This window comes from Kickxella alabastrina (genome assembly GCF_025024165.1).
Source record: "Kickxella alabastrina strain RSA 675 chromosome Unknown BX661scaffold_23, whole genome shotgun sequence".
In the NCBI taxonomy this organism is placed as follows: Eukaryota; Fungi; Kickxellomycota; class Kickxellomycetes; order Kickxellales; family Kickxellaceae; genus Kickxella; species Kickxella alabastrina.
The window spans coordinates 259000-277731 of NW_026251494.1; the positions used below are offsets into that span (position 1 = coordinate 259000).

The window sequence follows — 18732 nt, forward strand, 5'->3', positions numbered from 1 at the left end:
GGCCTGAGATCCCATGCAAAGCGGCATTTCTGAGATTGAAACATATGGCCTTGCATTTCACGAATAGAACAACTGATATGATCCCGGCAATCGAAAACAAAGGCGGTTTCCCAGGCTGTGCTGCGCAGGCCGACACGGATTCTAGCAACACATTGGCCGGCCACAAACTTCGGGGGTCAGACCATCCCGAGCTAAAACCCTTTGTATTGTCTCTTGCGCGGTCAATTTTGTTTTGATTCTGCAGGGATTCAAGTCAAACAACCCAGTTGCAGTCGAGCTTACAACACCGTACACAAAGTGCCCCAGTGCCAAGCTCCTTATATGACAGCTCAATGAGGCTAACATTGATACACTCGGAATTCTGTGGGCACTCAAAATGTAATTATTTTTGTATGATCACCGGCGCGAGAAAGTGGTTCAGCAATTGGTGAGCTCGCCAATCCGTGTGAGGGGACTCAGCCTGGCAGTTAGGACTCCCACATGTACCTGTACAAAGAGGTACCCCTGTCAGCAATTGGTTTCCTCGGCTTCAGGAAAAAGCATCTGCGCGAGCTTTGGCTGAAAGCCCCCATCGAGTGATGTGACGTCGAGCTCATCCTCAAAAGCCTCCCGAATCTCACCGTGTTTACAGAAAGTTTGATCAAGTATGCACAACAGTCGCTCAGCGATTCAATCGGCGCCAGACTGTTTAAGGATGCGATGGATGCAAAAAATATCTGGAAGCAGAATACCATACTAATAGCCAACTCTATGCTTAAAAGACACTGTGCTTCAAAGAGCTGCACAATGCTGCCGGATTTTGGTTTAATAGCATGCGGGAGCCTGTCGGCAGTAGGCTGGAGAGTATGCTGCTGCGGTTTGTTCATTCGCCGATGTTCCATTGATGCTGGCGTGTTCGCTTATTGCTCTTGTTGCACGTTGCCCTCGCTCGTCACTATGAATATGGATAAATTTTGCTTGGATGCCACAACAAGGGTGTAGTCTCTCGTGTAGTCGTTGCCACTTGATCAAAAGAAGCACAAATCTACATCTGCTTTTGGTCATCTTGCGTCGCTGTCGTGGAAAAAACATTTAAATAATTTATTAACATGGGTTTATATTTAATTTATATATTTATCAATATTTCCCTGTATGAACTGCGATAATTAGCAAAACGTGTTATTTATTTGATTTTTTTAAAAAAATCAAATATTTAAATTCTATAAAAATCAATATCCTTTACATTTCAGAAATCAAACGGATCCTCGTATACAGGCCATGATGAGGCCCACCTCATTCCCCATAGGTCCTTAATAGGCTTGTCCCAGCCAAAAGTCAGCGGCGAAAACCACCAAAAGACAAACGCAACAGCGCCGGTAGCAACAAACAACAACCTCCGGGTACTCTTTCGCTCAGGTACCATGCAGAAAAATGGTACACCTGGTACGCCAAAAACAATATGGCAAAGTACAAGGCAGGCAAGTAATGATGCAAGTACGTGACGCGGCCCATCAAAAAGAAAGGCAGATAATGGAATGCCCAGCCGCCCCACAGAATAAGGGCGCCGTCGATGTAATCGCGGAACTCGCCCGAGCGCCATTTCGCAGCGGTGATGCCTCGACGCCACGCACACAGCCAGTAGAAAAGCTGCAGCGGGAAAACAAGGCAGGCGAGGGCGGAGCCCCACCACAGGAGAGGGTTGCCAACCTCCAGGTACTTGATGCTGCGGTCATCCCAGCCCACCATACGCATAGGGTAGACGAGGAAGGGCCAGGAAATGGGGTCGCTCTCTAAAACGTTGTGTTTGTCGTGATCGGGGATCAGCGCGTTGTTGGTCAACCACATTTGGCGATTAAGAACGCCGAAATCGCGCAAAAAGGAGGACGACATGTGGCGGCCAAGGTTGGTCTTGGGCAGCGCCTTGTTGACATGTCGTTCGATGGTCCACAGGTGCAGGGCAGAGTCCGCGGAAACGGGCGTGTTGCTGTCGCAGGCCATTTCGGATTGGCCCCAGCCCCAGTCCTTGTCCAGTTGGTCGCCGGTGGTCAGGAGCAGGCAGTTGGACACAAGGTTGCGCAGCCGGATCGGCGTGCCCAGCGGGTGGATGCGCCCGTCGGCCATGCGCTTCTCGGGCTTGACAATCTCTACAACCCACAGAATGTTCTGGTGCGTCGCCTCGGAGCTCGTGTTGGACACCACGCTGATCTCTGAGTATTTCGACGTCACAGGTGCGGAATACCCGGGCTCAGTGTACAGGTAGGAAGCCGTGCTGTTGTGCAGCAGGGCCACAAGGTCGCCGTGGCCAATGAACCCATCGATGGGGCTGGCCTCGGCACTGACATTGCTCAGTCTGTGAACGATCCCGCGGCCATGCGCCGCTCAATTCCCCAAAAGTTATTCGGATCGGCGTACCCATACCCAGTCACCTGCTGGCGCTGCGACCCGGTCGGATAGTTATGCGAGTGGGAGTGCAGGTACCCGGCGCCAGCCAAATGGGACTGCAAGCGCACCATCGACCCGGTCTGTATGTCGTATGCCTGGCGGCCAAGAGGGTTGCCTCTCAGGCGCACCTGGAACCCCATGGGCATAAAGTTAGCCGAGCTGTCGTAGCGATCGAGAATAAGGAAGTGCAGCTTGAAGCAGAACATGTAGATACACATCGGGATGACAATCAGTGCCACGCCACGGGCGGCCCAGTGGTGCAGATAGGTGCGCATGGACATCCGTGTGTTGCAGAACATCTCGTAAAGCTCAATGACAGTGTATAGACCGACGAGGATACGGCGAAGAGCCCCACCCATTTGGCGCTCGCCACCAGTCCGAGCGACACTCCAAGGAGCAAAAGGTACTGCCACCATTTCTCGCTGAAGGGGTGCGCGCGCTGCCGGTAGAAGCACGATAGCATGGTTGCTGCCAGCGCTGTGAAGCCCAACAGGGGCGCGTCCAGCAGAATAAAGCGGCTCATTACGCAGATGGCATTGTCAAACGTGACAAACAAGGCGGCCATGGCGGCAAAGCTCACGGCATTCTAGTTGTCTGCAGGTCCAATAGGCCATGGGCGTAAGTGCAATGCCAAACAGGGCGTTGAAGATGCGCATGAACACGTAGTTGACATAGGCAGGGTACGTGTGGCCGCCCTTAAAGTTAAACGTGCCGTTATGGCCGGCCATCAGCTCTGACAGTCCCACAAGCATCTTGGCCAGTGGCGGGTGCACGTCATGGTAGAACGTGCGGTTGAGGTAGTACGCGCCGAACTTGCCGAAATGCGCCTCGTCCCAGCTCACGTTGTCGCGCCGCCCGATGCGGTAGAGCTTGGTGAATGCGCGATAAGCGTCAATGCAATGATGATTGTGCGCTCACTTGCGCCACGCCACCGCGTGCGTTGCGGCTGCGTGCTCAGATACTCGATCGGGCTGTCGGGGTCGCGGGACGCGAGTGGATATGCGCTGAATCCCGAGGGCCGCTGCGCCAGGTGCTGCCTGCCAAATTTTTCGCTCTCGCTGCCGCTGCCTGTTGCCCGCTGGTCGTAGAATATACCCGGCCTTTGCGTGTAGCCGCTCATAGTCCGTTCTCAGGGAGACGTGCTGCCGTCGCTTTGGAAACTAGAAGCAAAAGCTGGAGTTAGGGGGGAATTGCGCAATCTCTTGCGACAAGGAAAATACAAATTCCTTTTTGCGAAATAATGAAATAATAATGAAATAGTGGAAACGTTTGAAAGTACAAGAGGCAGCTCAAAAGGTATGTGTTGGAAAGAAAGAAGCGGGTGAGGCAAAAAAGAAAATGAAAGAGAAAAGAAAAGATGGGCTTGCAAACTGGGCGAGCAAGTTGACACCCAGACAGACCAAGCAAAGCGCTTCAACAGCATTGGCTGCGACAACGATGGTGCAGCAGGTTTTGTTTTGTTCAGGTGTTGGCGTTGGCGTTGGCGTTGGTGTGGTCCTCAATTGATCAGTCCTGGCCATTATCCTTCTGACTCGCGTCCAACCTCGCTCATATTTTGGAGTTTATCCAGCAGCATTTCCCGCCACCCCCTTTTTACCTTTTCGTTTAGTTGTCTGCGGGTGGCAGTAATAAGAAAAAAGGCACAACGTTTGTATGGTAAATACCGCCAAAAACCAAATTGGGAACAATGATCGGTTTGTGCGTATGTGTATCCGGGGTGAGGCCCAAATCTCAGGAATCAAATTGTGCGAGATCTCGAAATGGCGGCGTTTGCTCAAAGTGCATCACTGAGGCGCCACATGCCATGGCGGCAACAATTGGCTCGCGTCAGACCAGGGCCGCGTTTGTGCATTGTTGGTTTTCCCGATTTATTTTCGTTTGCGCGACAAATGCATATTATTGCGAAAAATACAAGGGAAAAAGTTAAATATTCAGCCCAGCTTCTAGCTGCTGGACTCGGCATTCTGCTGCTGCTGCTGCTGCTGTTGCTGATAGTGGCCGCCGCTGCCGTTGTAGCTGCCTCGCTGGCTGGTGTTGTGGTGCGTGTATCCGCCGCGGTAGTTGTTGGTGTTGTGACCATCAACGCGGTTGAACCCGCCACGACCGCCACGCCCGCCTCGCCAGCCGCTATTGGCGTTGCTGCTGGGGTTGTTCTGGACGCCGTTGGCATTAAAGTACCCACCGGTTGCTCCGCCGCGGCCTCCTCCCGGTGGTAGCGGTTGTAGCGGAACCGGCTCAGATCAGCAGCCGTCTGGCCAAAGGTCTCGAAATTCTGCTGCTCTCAGCATGGATGCGGCCGCGCTTTTCCTCGTAGCTCAGGCCCTGCTCCTGCATCTGCAGCCGCTCCTTGGCCTCGCACGAAATGTCGTCAAAGAACGACTTCTTGGTGTGTATGACACGGATTCTCCGTCAGTTGCCTGCACAGAGTTGCTTCTGACAACATGGCATCGGGAGTGGCCACAGCTGCTCTGCTGCTTGGTGAGGGGGGTGTAGGGACGGTGTCTTGACTTGCACGTTGAGCTTGGAGAATCCTTGGCCAACTCGTCCTTGTTGAGCTTCGAGTTGGACGACTCAAAGTCAAAGTCGGACTCGGGAATCTCGACGCGCCGCCCGTGCCGGGGCTGGTAGCCGCCGCGGCCCTGGTACCACCCCTGCGGTTCTGGTTGTTGTAGCCACCACGACCACCGCGGGGAACGTAGCCACCGCGGGTGTTGTTGTTGGCGTTGTAACCACCCTGACGGCGCTGGAAGCCGCCCTATCGGTTCAATCAAAAAGAAGGGAGCGCAAAACGCATAAAATATGGTGTTTAGTTGAAAGTGTACGAATAACACAGAAATACAAATAAATATCGCAAATTAAACTTGTTTTTGGTGGGTTCAGAAGGAAGGCAGAATTTTTGTCCACAGTCAAACTACAGAGTAGTTCGTTAAGCCAACGAAGTCGGAAAACTTCTAGGTTTGTTCATCATTTAACAGGTTACAAAAACACATGGGAGCACAGTACAAACAAACACATACCTGCTGGCGCTCATTGCCTCGCTGACCGACTCTGTATCAGTGACAGGGTCCTCGACGGCGTCTTGCTGGTCGCGACAGGAGTCGCAACAACAGACGCGTAGGCGGGGGACTCGGCCTGAGCTTGCGCTGCGTTTCTATCGGCTGCAGCCTGCATACGCTGGGCATGGCTGACAGGCTTGGGACCAACCTAAAATAAATCAATGAGCAAACAAAAAGTCAAATGAGGCATTAAAGTTAGAAACAGCAGCGTCTGAAAAAACAGTTTCAAAAATTGATGTGTACGCTTTTGCTGCTTGATTGTGTGGTTCAGTAGGAAGGCAGAAAATTTGTCAACAGCCAAACTTAAAAAGATCGTTTAGACACGAAGTCGGAAAACTTCTCAGTTTTTTCATCAGGGTTACAGTCAAGCAGCAGCAGATAATATTTTGTTAGCTCGGAAATACATACCTCCAGAACTGCCGGGTCGTTGGGTGGTGGCGGCTGGGCCTTGACTGGGGTTACTGGATCGGTCTCAAACTGGACGCTCAGTACGTCGGTAGCACGGAACTGGATGTACTCGTAAATGTCCTTGGAAGCAGGGATCTCATCGACAGAGTTGCCGCGACGGCCCTCTGTGCCCATCGAGCTCACTTGCTCAAGCGAGATTGTCTGCTCAGCTCGTCCACATCATGCAGAATTCCGTTGTAGCGGATTTGGCTCTTAGAGATGAGGGAAATGCGGTTACCGTACATTTTTGGGAAGGGGATAATATACTTGAAGCTAGATGCTGGAGTAAAAAATAGAGAGTAAAGTAGGAATGAAAAATGAAACTTGGAGAATTGGTGCTAGATGACTAAATCAAGAGAAAGAGAGAGGAGTGTTGAATCTGTGCAAGGGATTGTGTTCAAGAAAATAATGGATCTTTAATTGATTCAAAACGAGATGTATAAATTGAAGCACTGCCGAGCGGTGTTTCGCTAATAATAATAAAGTAGATTAGAACGGAGAAGGATGGGCAGAATTGCAAAAAAAGAAAGATAAAAGAAAGTAAGAAAGATAAATTGCAGGCAGCAGGTTACAACAAAAATGGTACAATAATAATGAAAAAACAGGGAGAAAAAAGAGAAGAGGAAATATGAACAGTGCAGAACAGAAAGAAAGAGGATGAGGACGATACGCAGAGGCACAGCTGCCTTTTATGAGCTGCGATTGTGGTGGCGGCGAAAAACGGCGCAAAGAGCCTGGAAAAACTAAACTTTCTCAGAACGCATGCCCCCTCGTCGCCGCTGCTGTGAGAACCAAGCTCGCATACACCAGCCGAATCCTGATGAAAATTTTTTATCACGCTCCAGGCTTGCGTCAACGCGATTTCAACAATTTTGCATCGGATCTCACACGTGATATAATACGCCGACTCGCTCATGTAGAACCGCGCACTTTTAACTCACTTGCGAGCGAGTATGAGAGAGAGAAAAGTTTGTGTGAATGCGTGATTGCGGTTGCGATTGTGATTGTGACAAAGACATGTTGGATGAGTAAAATATAATTGAACATATGCTGCGAGCACTCAAGCTAAGCGGATGTGGCCGGCTTGCGCTTGTTCGCCTTCTTCTCGGCCTCTTCAATCTTTTCGGCCTCGATGGTTTTGATGGTCTGCTCGATCTCCTGGATATTGGGCGTCCGGTTGCCGTCCTTGGTGATGACCAGGATTTCAATGTTCTTGGCGCCAGTCTGCACGACCTCCAGCAGCGACTTGACGGCCAACTTGATGCCGTCCGACTCGCTCATATCCTGTGCATAATGCTTCTCCAGGAACTCATGTACGGTCTTCGAGTTGCGACCAATGGCATTGGCCTTCCACTGATAGTAGATACCGGAGGGATCGGTCTGGAACAGCTTGGGCGTGTTGTTGGGATCAAAGCCGACGACCAAAGTCGAAATGCCAAAGGGCCGTCTACCACCGCTCTGTGTGTACCGCTGCTGAACCGATGCAATATAGTGTGAAATGAACTCGACCGTTGGCGCGTCTTCGACCGTCAGCCGGTGGTTCTGGCACTCCACGCGTGCCATGTCGACGAGTACGCGCGCGTCGGCCACCAGACCCGCGGACGCAAGAAATATGTGCTCGTCCAGCCGGTGGATCTTGCGCATCGTGCGCGAGTCCTGCAGCTTCAAAGCCGCTTTCTTCTCGACGCCGAGAATAACCGAGTCCTTGCAGCAAATGCCGACCTAAATTTAATAAAAACAGAATGGATAGCGTGGTCGATTCAGTGAAATGAATATATGAAAGAGAAAAAATACAACCTCTTTTGATTCCACTCGCTCTCAATTACTTACAGCACAGGTCCCCTTGCGCACCGCCTCCTGGGCATATTCGACCTGGAATAGGTGGCCGTCGGGCGAGAAGATTGTCAGCGCGCTATCGTAGCTCATTGTTTATTGTCGATTGTGCAGGTTTGCCGTAGATTGGAATAATAAAGTGTCAAATATAAGGATTAAGGCGAGGAAATAAAAAAATGAGAGCAAGCAGCTGCTGCCGAACGAAATTCAGGCACAGAATACCAAATTCTGAGAGCAAAGCTGGTCGCACTTTTTTACACGAAAAAATATGCGCTTACGTAGCCGCCCGCACGCACGCCGAGCCAGCACAGCCCACTTGCCAAGCCGAGTCGAGCCGATACTGACTTTGGCAGTCTGCTCTCGCTCAAATAATGGCCAACATGTGGTATTGGTGACTTGGCCACCCCCACCGCCATGCATTTGCTCTGACATCATTCGCTGGGGGCACTTTGGGCATGCGCAGCTCGCAACACACAACTTATCGATTAAAAATAGATGATACACTGCCAAGGTGCGGATGTTCATGGGCGTTTTTCTCAAAAAAATATTTAGAGAAAACCAACAAACATCAGAGGGAAGTCGCTTGCTTTCTCTCTGCCCCTTGTTTTCATCTCTATCCCTTGCTTTCCGCCTTTTCCCTTCTAATTTCGCTACATTCATTTTTTAGTCCCCTCTTTGTCGCATACATACATACCATTATCCTAAACAGACGGACACAATGGCAAAGATATCCCGCCCTCCAACCTGCATTGCAGTGCAATGTCCCGGGTGCAGCGAATTCGTAGAGTTTGACCTTCCCAAGGGTGACGAAGCGGCGCTGTGCGACGTGACATGCTACAAATGCAAAAGAGACTTCCCTATGGACGTCAAGGATGTCCCCTTCTGGAAGGCCAGCGAGCCGAGCGATAAATCGCGCGGCGTGCCATCGCCGGCCAGTGCAGAGTCCGAGAAGAAGTCGTCGTCGTCGTCGCCGAGGCCCAAGCGCAAGGACGGAAAGACAAAGGGCACCGATGAGGACCGCTAGAGACAGAGTACTACGAGTGGCTCGAGATTACGCCGGCAGCCACACAGGCCGAGATTAAGAAGAAGTACTACGTGTTAGCGCTCAAGTACCACCCAGACAAGAACCCCACGCCGGAGGCCGAGGATAAGTTTAAGCAGATTTCGGAGGCCTACCAGGTGTTGTCCGACCCCAAGCAGCGCAGCCAGTACAACGAGCTGGGCGCAATGAAGAACAGGGAGGACAATGCCATGGTCGACCCGACGTTCTTCTTCAACCAGTTGTTCGGCGGCGAGCGCTTCCTTGGCATGATTGGCGAGCTCAACATCATTGCTGAGCTCACCCAAGTGGCCGAGCAGGCTATGGAGGACGAGGAGGCCAGCGCTAAGGATGCAAAGGCGCTTGAGGGCAGCAGCACCCCAGTGACCGAGGACGAGAAGGAGGCCCGCAAGCTCGAGAAGAGGCGCAAGAGAGAGGAGATGATAAAGAAGCACAAGGAGACTGATGAGCGCAACACAGCCAGGGTCAAGGAGCTGAGCGAGAACCTCAAGAAAAAGCTGGATATCTACGTCCAGAACACGGAGGCCGAACCCAAGGCCGCGCTGGTCGCCTGGGAGGAGCAGGTCAAGGCTGAGGCCGAGGACCTCAAGACGGAGTCGCTCGGCGTCGAGCTTCTGCACACGATTGGTGGCATCTACCGCTTCCAGGCCAAAAAGTACATGGAGAAGCAGGAGTTCCTCGGCGGCTTCCGTGGTGTCTACCAGGGGCTGAAGGAGACCGGTCAGATTATGAGTGGCGCTTACTCGACCATCAAGGCCGCGCTAGAGCTGCAGCGCACGTACGCCGAACTTGCCAAGGCCGAGGAGAACAACATCTCGCCCGAGGAGAAGCAGCGCCTTGAGGAGGCCGCCGCGAAGAAGGCGCTCGAAGCACTGTGGAAAAGCGGTCGCCTGGAGATTGAAAACATCCTGCGCGAGACCTGCAACATCGTGCTCCACGATAAGCAGGCGACAAGAGGGTTCTGAAGCGGCGAGCGATTGCGCTCAAGACGATGGGAGACATCTATGCCAAGTCAAGCCTGACCCGAACCAGGTGCCAAACCCGTTCATGCCATTCGAGACCACTGCCTAATTTGGCAGATAGCTCTGTAGCAATTTACAACACTTTTTTCATTCAATCTTTAATCCAAACAATAATTCAATCGACCGATCCATTTTTATGAGATCTGTGGCCATGCTAATTAACATACCATGCACGTGAAAAACTGTAGGGCCAAAATAGCTGGCCTAGCAGCAAAAAATGCGCCATTCATTTTTTCCGTCATTAGTTGGCATGCCAAAAAAATTTAAAAATTAGCAGCAGAAAAAAATGTTTTTTTTCATCGCCCCTGCCATGCATAGCTCGCAAAAGTCTGACAGGATAAAAGCAAGCGCTCGACGGCAAATCTAAGAATGGCTCTTTCTCTTTTGTGCAAAATTTTGCTGATTGCGTACGTACAACACCTGTAGTTTTTTATATACTCTTTTCGACAACAAGTACACTAGTGTTTGCTTGCGCGAGAAGACGCAGTTTTTTGCACAGAAACTTTTTTTACTAATTTATAAAAATTTTACTCTACATACTTATTCATTTAAAATCCATTATCCACTTGAACCGCACGCTATTTTGTTTCTCGCGTTTTTTTGTTGCACCCGATTCCGTGTTTTTTTACATTTTACGAATTTGGCTGAAACATTTTCAATTTGTTACGAATTGAATCTACTCTTCCTTGGGTTGCTGGCAAAAAACAAACTGCAACGGATACGTTCTTTTTGGTTGGATTATTTGGGTTTGGGTGAATTTGTATTTTTTTGGTACGTGTACGCTTGTAACATTGTAGGTCCCTAATATGCAGATTTTTGTGAAGACCCTTACGGGCAAGACCATCACCCTCGAGGTGGAGTCTTCCGACACCATTGACAACGTCAAGCAGAAGATCCAGGACAAGGAGGGTATTCCCCCAGACCAGCAGCGCCTTATCTTCGCCGGCAAGCAGCTCGAGGACGGCCGCTCCCTTTCGGACTACAACATCCAGAAGGAGTCGACTCTTCACCTCGTTCTCCGCCTGCGTGGTGGTGGCAAGAAGCGCAAGAAGAAGGTCTACACTACCCCCAAGAAGATTGCCCACAAGCACAAGAACGTCAAGCTTGCCATCCTCAAGTACTACAAGGTCGATGAGAATAGCCAGGTTACTCGTCTGCGTCGCGAGTGCCCCAGCGAGTCCTGCGGTGCCGGTGTCTTCATGGCCTGGCACAAGGATCGCCAGTACTGCGGCAAGTGCCACCTTACCTACATTTTCAAGAAGGAGGGTGAGACTGCCTAAGTACATTTGATTTTTTAAATAAAACTCAAATTTATTTTCAAGCTATTTTATTGCACATTTCTGCTAGTGAAAAACGCTGTGTTGATTAGTGCGAGAGCTTGATTTGCAGCTGGAGTATATTTATTAGGGGGTTTTTGCGTGGAGCTGACGGAACCAGTGCGCGATGGATGATCCAAAAGCCTAAAAATGCACGTTGACCAATAAAGGAATTACTATCCGTCTGTGCTCATTTTGTGCACCTTCAAGACAAGAAAATGTGTTTTGTGGCCTTAATCGAATACATATGTAATTATGATCACAAGCGAAAAAAAACATGCTCAAAACTGTTGATCTGGTAATTTGATTTATCCAAATATAAAGTAATTTTCGCATCTACTTTTTTTTTCTTTTCTTCCACTTTGCCAAACTTCAGTGTAAACCTCCAAGCCAAAAAAATTAAGCAAAAATAAAAATACAGCACTGCACCGCACACCAGTCTCATAGTCGCAAGCTGTATCCACCTCGATCTTCTTTTGTGTCTTTTAGCGTGTTCTTCAAATAACAAGGGTTTTATTTTATCATTTATTTTTTATACAGTACATAGACATTAAGCACTCACAAACATTCACATGGCACGCAAGGGAATATGAGTGCCGGCAAGAAGCGTAGCGCTGCTAGCCGCGACGAAAAGCCGGTTGTCGAGAAGAAAGAGGTTTTCCCGCAGGCAAGCGTCCTCGAGGCTTCTTCCGAGTCCGAGTACGAGAGCAACGACGATGAGGATATCATGGATGGCGACTTTGACCAGGCACTGCGCGCGATGGCAGAGGACCAGGGATTCGACTCTGCGGATGGCGAAGACTTTGAGTCAGAGGACGCTGAGGAAGCACAGGAGGCTGAGAATGACGACAATGGAGATGATGACGAGGAGAGTGATATCCACAGCAGCGACATTGAGGGCGCCAGTTCCGACGGCGAGGACGCTGATAGCGAAGACGCTGAGAGCGATGATGAGGAGTTTGAGCTCGAGCGCACTGGGAGCCGGTCTACAGACGGACATGCCACTGCGTTTGACAGCGATTCCGAGGCTGCTGCCTATGCTGAGGCTCTCGGCAACGCTGATTCGGAGCTTCTGGGCGACGAGGGCATGGATCGCCTGACGATTCGCGACTTTGGTAAGGATCTGGAGTCCTGGAAGTCGTACCGCAAGACACTGCCACAGATCGAGCCCGGATACGCCAGTGACTCGTCGACTGACGAGCCGGTAAACACTATTGGCAATGTACCCATCGAGTGGTACGAGGACTACCCGCACATCGGCTACGACATTGACGGAAAGCGGATTATGAAGCCGGCCACGGCCGACGAGCTGGACAAGTTCCTCGAAACATGGATAACCCCGATGTGTTCCGCACTGCGCGCGATGAGGTTAACCAGAAGGACGTGAAGATTAGCGCCGAGGAGATTGACATTATCCGGCGCATCCAGGGCGGCGACATCCCGGACGCCGACTACAACCCCTACGAGGATACAGTCGAGTGGTTTACGTCGCAGACAATGAAGACGCCGCTGACAGGCGCGCCGCTGACTAAGCGCGGTTTCGTTCCCAGTAAGTGGGAGCACAAGCGCGTCATGCAGATCGTGCGTGCCATCCGCCAGGGCTTGATCACCAGCGGCGCGCCGACCGAAAAGCAGGAGTCCCGGATGTACGACGTGTGGGAGAACGCCGACGCGCAACCCAAGGAGGATAACAGCCGCCGCCCGCGCCTTGTGGCCCCGCGCATGGCATTGCCGACGCACGAGGAAAGCTACCACCCGCCGGAGGAGTACCTGGCAACGCCGGAGGAGCGCGAAAAGTGGGAGAACACTGATCCCGAGGACCGCAAGCGCAACTTCCTGCCACAGGACTTTAACTCGCTGCGTACGGTGCCTGGCTACGAAAATTTTGTGCACGAGCGGTTCCAGCGCTGCCTGGATCTGTATCTTGCTCCGCGCATGCTCAAGAAGACCAACAACCTCAACGCCGAGGAGCTCATGCCACGCCTGCCCGATCCGCGCGACCTGCGCCCCTTCCCGTCGGCCGAGGCCCTAGTGTACTTGGGTCATACGGGCCGCGTGCGCTCCATCTCTGTCGACCCCACCGGCCTGTGGCTGCTGTCAGGCTCTGACGACGGCACTGTGCGCCTTTGGGAGCTGGTCACCGGCCGCTGCGCGCGCATCTGGAACCTTGGAGACGTCGTTCACACCGTCGCCTGGTGCCCGAACGCCGAGGTCTGTGTCTTTGCCGTTGCCGCTGGCAGCCGCGTCGCCATCATCATCCCCACGGAGCTGTGCGACGACCAGAAACGCCTCGTGTCGGAGGAGCTCGTGCGCGCCGGTTTCTCATCTGCTGCTGCCGACGAGGATGTCGCCGATGACTCGCTCCCCGTGAGCTGGGACACACCGACGACGGCCGAGCAGGCCACAGGCATGCACATTATGGTTGCCATGCACAAGACCGTCAAGTCGGTCGCGTGGCACCGCCGCGGTGACTACCTGGCCTCGCTGACGTCCGAGGAGGGTGGCAGCTCGGTGTTGATCCACCAGATCAGCAAGCACAAGTCGCAGCGGCCCTTCCGCAAGCTCCAGGGCGCTGTGCAGAGCATCAAGTTCCACCCGACCAAGCCTTGGTTCCTGGTCACCACCCAGCGCTATGTGCGCATCTACAATCTCATGCAGCAGGTGCTCATCAAGACGCTGCAGCCCGGTGTCAAGTGGATCTCGAGCGTCGATATTCACCCGCAGGGAGACAACGTCGTTGTCGGCTCATACGACAAGAAGCTCTCGTGGTTCGATCTCGATCTGTCTGTCAAGCCCTACCGCTCCATCCGCTACCACAGTCAGGCTATTCGCCAGGTGCAGTTCAGTCGCAAGTTCCCGCTGTTCGCCACTGCATCTGATGATGGCACAATACAGGTGTACCACGGCATGGTGTACCAGGACCTCAACCAAAACCCGCTCATCGTGCCTCTGAAGATTCTGCGCGGTCACGAGATCCACAACTCCCTGGGTGTGCTCGACTGTGTCTTCCATCCCATCCAGCCGTGGCTCCTGTCGTCTGGAGCTGACGGAACCATCCGTCTGTGGACCTAAGTTTCAAAACAAAAAATATTTTCTTTCAGCTTTTCTTTTATAAATTCACTTTTATTCTTTTACATTATGTTGTTTGTGTCGCGAGCCATTTGAGTGCTTGGTAAAAGTTTGCGCCAAAATATGGAAATGTGGGAGCTTTATATTTATCGAAAAATGTTATTGGGAAAATTATTCATGGAAGACCAAACATGTGCAGCGACGAGGCGACAAGGGCGGTGAGAGCCATGTACCCGCCGGCACTGATGACTGACGATGCGGCGCTAAAGAAATTGATAGGATCGCTTATCCCGACATCCTGCTTGTCCAAGCCACCCATGGGGCGATCGTCCTCGCGATCGTCGGACTCGGGCGACGCCGACTTTCCGGCGTTCGGATCATTGGGCGCCGTGCAGTTCCGATCACCCTGGCACTCCTGAGTGCAGCGGATATCTCCCGTCGCGCAATTGTTCTGGCACTGGTAGACCTCATACTGGCATCTATAATGCATGACAGGGAAGGTGTAGACGTCGGGATCCGGGTTCTTACCGTTACCGCACGTGCAGTGCCATTTGAGGTTGCTTGCGTCGCAGCCGTCGTTGATGGGCGCGCCCCATGTCTTGTTAAGACACACGTTGTTGCAAAAATTTGTGTTGTCATTGCACCACGTCATCTTGACCTCAATGTCGATATCGTTCGAGTTTAGGCCGAAGAGCGCAGTGTGCGTCTCTTTCTGCCCTTGGTCGGGCGAGAGGGGGCGTCGCGCGGGACTCGGGGAGCGTTTTCTGAATCAGCTGCTGATGCGTGCGCTTCTGCTGAGGGGTTGCGCTTTTTCTGGGTGCTGGGGCTGGTATTGGAATTGGGATGTGCTGCATTGGCCGGTTTGTCTGCGTGAGCGGCTGCGGGAGTGGCCGAGGTCGCGGGAGAGCCTGAGCTGGCGGCGGCAACAACAGAGGCTGTAGCCGCAATACTGGCCAAAATGCAAGTTTTTACGAGCATTTTATGTACCGTTGTTGTTTTTGCGAGATATACGAGCGGGGTGGTTGAGTTGAACTGATATTAGCGTATAAATGATAATATTTATGTAAAAATTGAAGGGTTGAAAGGAATGAAATATTTAAACCAAGAGTAATTTTTAATGCTATTTTGTTGTTTTAATATTAAATCCAGGTGAATAAAGAGATATAGAAATACTGAATGAATGCGTGAACAAAGAAAAATAAAAGTGAACGGATGAGCGAGCGAGTGAGAGGATGAAATAAAGTGGGGGAGACGCTCTTGTTATAAGCAAGGGGAAAAGTAGCCATACGGCCACCAGGAAAAGCTTGGGTATCATTTTTTTAGCATTGAAAACCGCCTCCTCATATTCCCATGCTGTGGTTGTCTTGGCACCATATGACAACAAACCAAATTGCAATAATAGTAAAAAAAATATTTATACAATATACACTGCTTCGACGATTCCATTAAACTGATTCCCCAATATTAAATCCGTGAAGAGGAAAATAAAAACAACAGCAACTGTCTATTTGTTTGGCATTTCAGAATTAGATATCAATTGTTCTCTTTTTGCGTTTTTTTCGTGTTCGTTCTTTCGTGTTCGTTCCTAAGCCTTGCCGCTTTCCTGCTCAATGTGTATTGTTCAACTTTGTTCGGCCAATTATTTGTTAAAAAGAGAGAAATACGACATTTAATATGATGTCTGCAGTTCTCTTTTTTTGGCACAATTATCTTGGATATCGCACACGTACATGTAACTTTGCGACAAATGCTTTAATTCTTACACTACACATTGCGCTTTGACAAGAGTGGGGCACAGCTGTCGACCGTGTTGCGTGCGTGTTTAATATATTTGAATTGACATGTTGCTGGGCCTTGCTTGTTTCTCCGCACAGTGCGGGTCTCCGTGCACACATGGTCCTCCCCCCTCTCCCTCTCCCCTCTTCATAATACATAACAACTCCGCCTTCCGTTAGCTTGCTTTTAATTTTAATTTTTTTAAATTTACTGCTGCTAAAACCTGTTGTTTTTTCCCGAAAAAAAGCAGTTGACAAAAAATTTAATATCTATATTCGAGGGGTTGCAAATTGTAAAATCGTACACGGAAACTCCTCTGTGCTCAAAGGCAGGAAATCCGAATAAAAATAAAAATAAATATAAAATATTTATTGCTGAGCAAAAATATAAGAATAAAAGATGAAATGTAAACCAGTGATGATATGCGTGTATACCATCCTGAATAAAATATGACACAAAGGTCTCCCAACGCAGAAGAGAGAACAGTACAAACAGAAAAAGAAACCTTTACAAATGTAATCTTAAAACGCAAGATAAGATACCAAGCAACACTGCCCCCCCTCCCCCACCTCTCGGAAGGGCAAGTTAATCTATCTTTTTGGGGTTCTTCAGGGCGACATACGGCAGGAAGCCCAAACGGTACCGCACAGTGAACAAATGATCGTGGCCCAAACGCGCCAAGCGGATGAAATGGACCCAGAGCAGCAAATACGTACTGCCGTAGGCAGTTAAAATATGCCACCAGCCATGGAGCTGAAGCAGAGTGTCCAGGGGCGTGCCAACCTGGGAACGGTAGCTGCGAAGGCGTGACAGAAGACGTTATCCAGATTCCACGCCAAAAAACCCCCCACATGCCCACATGGCCGAGCAAATGCATGTGGCTGAGGATCCGCGATGTGTGGTTACTCAGCCGCATTCCTTCATTCTCCTCAGGCCAAAAACAACGCATGCCACGGAAGTCAATCCAAAGGCCACCTGGTGGAACACTGGCGACTGCACCCAAAACAGGTACGTTAGTGTGATGCCTGCCTGAAATGCAAACAGGACTGAGGGGAAAAGCACGCCGTAGGCAGGCTTTTTGTCGGCTTCAACCAGTGCGTAGAAAACAAAGGCGCAGAGGTAGAGCATGGGCAGCTCGTCCAGCATTTGGGTGGTATATTTTAGGGTTGCATGGAAGCACGCTGATCCGCAGCCCACGAACATCTGGGCCCGTAGCACGCAAACATACGCTTGCCCTGTTTGTGCTTGATCGTCGTGTACATTCCCATCAGCGCCAGCGCGATAAAGATCCCGTTCGTCAAGCAATTCCAAAACTCAGCGATGTAGTTGCTCACAGCATAGTTCTCCTAATGCGAAAAAGCGGAAATCAACAAGATTTTTCTTTGGAAAGATATTAGCAAGATGAAATATCAATTACTGCGTGTGGAATTGCGCGCCTGACTAATATGGATGGCGACAGCAGGCGCATGCACTCGCCCTCTTTTCCACCCAATCAATATGGCAGAGGTTTGTGTGGCAGCGCAATTAGCACATTGTTCCCCTGTTGTCGCCAGCAGCATAACAGCACCAGCAGCTGTGAAAATCGCATCTTGAATTTCACAGTCTACTTAGTAGAAAGAGATCGTCCAGCGAATGGTCACAAAACAAAACAAACATAAACATAAACAAAATAGAAAGAATAAACCAACAGTCTGCTGTAAATCGGGCAAAGGCCTGAGCCAGTACCCAGATTCAAAAAAACCGATCACAAAAACTTGCAATTGTTTGCTTACCTCGCACCAGTCAATAGTCGATGTCCTACATGGATTGGGAAAAAATGTTTTGACATCACGCAATTAATAATACAAATTTGGCAAAACAGCTCACAACTGTAAGTAAAAAAAGTTAACTCGAGGTGAGAGCCCGGTCGAGATAAGGTACGGAAAAATGACGCTGGTCATATGCACGCCCGCGTAATAGTAGGTACAATGCAACAGACACACAGAATGGCGGTGGCGGTGGCGGTGGCGGTGGCGGCGGCCTCTTTCCATTTTCTCCTCTTTTCCTTCCTACTACTGCAAGATCCACATTACAGGAATAGTGCTATTCGAACGTGCATCGTAGCAATTGCACTATCTGCAGCTGCTCCTGGTCAAGCGCAATACTTCAATTGCACAAACAAGAAACATCAATGCACTCAGCCAAAAAGCTCAAGAAAAAACCCCCATATGGGAAATTACCTTTCACCCCAGTAGTATGATGTGGAGTTGCGCACCGTATCCAATATAATCATTCCCATCGTAGATAGCGTCCAAGTATGTGTGTATTTTCCGTGTGGCTCTGTGTGTCTGATATAAGTTGAAAAGAAATGTGTGTGTGATGAATAGCCTTTTTTGAATTATTTATCTAACCCATGCAGCGACAATGCCAGCAGCAGCGTAAAAATAAAAAAGTGGTGTTTACAGACAAAATAAGAGAAAATCTATAAACAACGAGTAGACAAAGAACAGAAAGTCATAAAGATAGATGATAATCTGAAACTACAAGAAATCAAAGCACAATGGAAAATAAAAAATAAAAAAAGTCAAATGAAAAGAGATTTTTTCTTTGTTTGTAGGTAAGGTCGCACGGCTGGGAAACGCGCTGTTAATATATAAATTCATTAGAGAACGGGGGTAGGGGGACAGGGGGGTGGAGGAGGGATTCGACAAGTAAAAAAAGGCAGCAAGGGACATGACATGGACTTGGCTTTC

At 50.3% G+C, this 18732-nt stretch overlaps 7 protein-coding genes across 7 annotated transcripts; 2 read left to right on the forward strand and 5 right to left on the reverse strand.

Moving 5' to 3' along the window:
- Window positions 1–1165: 1165 nt before the first annotated feature.
- On the reverse strand, window positions 1166–3773 carry BX661DRAFT_186946 (uncharacterized protein). Its single transcript, XM_051537121.1, is given in 6 exon segments — window positions 1166–1382; window positions 1400–2329; window positions 2392–2729; window positions 2762–3007; window positions 3084–3334; window positions 3349–3773. The coding sequence occupies 6 exon segments, from the start codon at window positions 3539–3541 to the stop codon at window positions 1226–1228; spliced, it is 2115 nt and encodes a 704-aa protein (XP_051389598.1). The 5' UTR covers window positions 3542–3773; the 3' UTR covers window positions 1166–1225.
- A 591-nt stretch (window positions 3774–4364) lies between these two features.
- Window positions 4365–6169, reverse strand: BX661DRAFT_200250 (uncharacterized protein; the record flags this gene model as incomplete). Its single annotated transcript, XM_051538389.1, has 8 exons — window positions 4365–4574; window positions 4604–4699; window positions 4821–5060; window positions 5098–5155; window positions 5439–5488; window positions 5515–5595; window positions 5886–6071; window positions 6104–6169. The coding sequence occupies 8 exons, from the start codon at window positions 6167–6169 to the stop codon at window positions 4365–4367; spliced, it is 987 nt and encodes a 328-aa protein (XP_051389599.1).
- An 820-nt stretch (window positions 6170–6989) lies between these two features.
- Window positions 6990–7850, reverse strand: BX661DRAFT_145617 (nucleophile aminohydrolase; the record flags this gene model as incomplete). The annotated part of the gene is made up of 2 exons (XM_051533126.1): window positions 6990–7646; window positions 7755–7850. The coding sequence occupies 2 exons, from the start codon at window positions 7848–7850 to the stop codon at window positions 6990–6992; spliced, it is 753 nt and encodes a 250-aa protein (XP_051389600.1).
- Window positions 7851–8353: 503 nt separating this feature from the next.
- Window positions 8354–9970, forward strand: BX661DRAFT_186950 (X-domain of DnaJ-containing-domain-containing protein). The gene is made up of 3 exons (XM_051537122.1): window positions 8354–8692; window positions 8773–9775; window positions 9816–9970. Exons 1-3 carry the CDS (start codon window positions 8476–8478, stop codon window positions 9886–9888), a joined length of 1293 nt encoding a protein of 430 aa, XP_051389601.1. The 5' UTR covers window positions 8354–8475; the 3' UTR covers window positions 9889–9970.
- Window positions 9971–10213: 243 nt separating this feature from the next.
- On the forward strand, window positions 10214–11430 carry BX661DRAFT_186951 (ubiquitin and ribosomal protein S27a-like protein). Its single transcript, XM_051537123.1, has 2 exons — window positions 10214–10246; window positions 10637–11430. Exon 2 carries the CDS (start codon window positions 10646–10648, stop codon window positions 11117–11119), a length of 474 nt encoding a protein of 157 aa, XP_051389602.1. The 5' UTR covers window positions 10214–10246; window positions 10637–10645; the 3' UTR covers window positions 11120–11430.
- A 2920-nt stretch (window positions 11431–14350) lies between these two features.
- Window positions 14351–15506, reverse strand: BX661DRAFT_186953 (uncharacterized protein). Its single transcript, XM_051537124.1, has 2 exons — window positions 14975–15506; window positions 14351–14936 (listed from the first exon to the last, which is right to left on the reverse strand). Exons 1-2 carry the CDS (start codon window positions 15200–15202, stop codon window positions 14400–14402), a joined length of 765 nt encoding a protein of 254 aa, XP_051389603.1. The 5' UTR covers window positions 15203–15506; the 3' UTR covers window positions 14351–14399.
- Window positions 15507–16373: 867 nt separating this feature from the next.
- Window positions 16374–18576, reverse strand: BX661DRAFT_186954 (ceramidase-domain-containing protein). Its single transcript, XM_051537125.1, has 5 exons — window positions 18220–18576; window positions 17773–17797; window positions 17202–17346; window positions 16943–17181; window positions 16374–16783 (listed from the first exon to the last, which is right to left on the reverse strand). Exons 1-5 carry the CDS (start codon window positions 18276–18278, stop codon window positions 16586–16588), a joined length of 666 nt encoding a protein of 221 aa, XP_051389604.1. The 5' UTR covers window positions 18279–18576; the 3' UTR covers window positions 16374–16585.
- Between the last annotated feature and the right edge of the window lie 156 nt (window positions 18577–18732).

Excerpts from the sequence above, each read along its gene's own strand:
- BX661DRAFT_186950 (XM_051537122.1), top strand. The coding sequence starts at position 8,476 with ATGGCAAAGATATCCCGCCCTCCAACCTGCATTGCAGTGCAATGTCCC. Across the intron at positions 8,693-8,772 it reads CGGCGTGCCATCGCCGGCCA|GACCGCTAGAGACAGAGTAC; the intron begins GTGCAGAGTCCG and ends GGCACCGATGAG. Across the intron at positions 9,776-9,815 it reads GATAAGCAGGCGACAAGAGG|ACATCTATGCCAAGTCAAGC; the intron begins GTTCTGAAGCGG and ends AGACGATGGGAG.
- BX661DRAFT_186946 (XM_051537121.1), bottom strand. The coding sequence starts at position 3,541 with ATGAGCGGCTACACGCAAAGGCCGGGTATATTCTACGACCAGCGGGCA. Across the intron at positions 2,730-2,761 it reads AATGGGTGGGGCTCTTCGCC|CTTTACGAGATGTTCTGCAA; the intron begins GTATCCTCGTCG and ends ACTGTCATTGAG. Across the intron at positions 2,330-2,391 it reads CAGCAGGTGACTGGGTATGG|ACTGAGCAATGTCAGTGCCG; the intron begins GTACGCCGATCC and ends GATCGTTCACAG.
- BX661DRAFT_186954 (XM_051537125.1), bottom strand. The coding sequence starts at position 18,278 with ATGGGAATGATTATATTGGATACGGTGCGCAACTCCACATCATACTAC. Across the intron at positions 17,798-18,219 it reads TCATACTACTGGGGTGAAAG|GACATCGACTATTGACTGGT; the intron begins GTAATTTCCCAT and ends CAATCCATGTAG. Across the intron at positions 17,347-17,772 it reads CGACTATTGACTGGTGCGAG|GAGAACTATGCTGTGAGCAA; the intron begins GTAAGCAAACAA and ends TTTTCGCATTAG.
- BX661DRAFT_186951 (XM_051537123.1), top strand. The coding sequence starts at position 10,646 with ATGCAGATTTTTGTGAAGACCCTTACGGGCAAGACCATCACCCTCGAG.
- BX661DRAFT_186953 (XM_051537124.1), bottom strand. The coding sequence starts at position 15,202 with ATGCTCGTAAAAACTTGCATTTTGGCCAGTATTGCGGCTACAGCCTCT. Across the intron at positions 14,937-14,974 it reads ATTCAGAAAACGCTCCCCGA|AAAGAGACGCACACTGCGCT; the intron begins GTCCCGCGCGAC and ends GACCAAGGGCAG.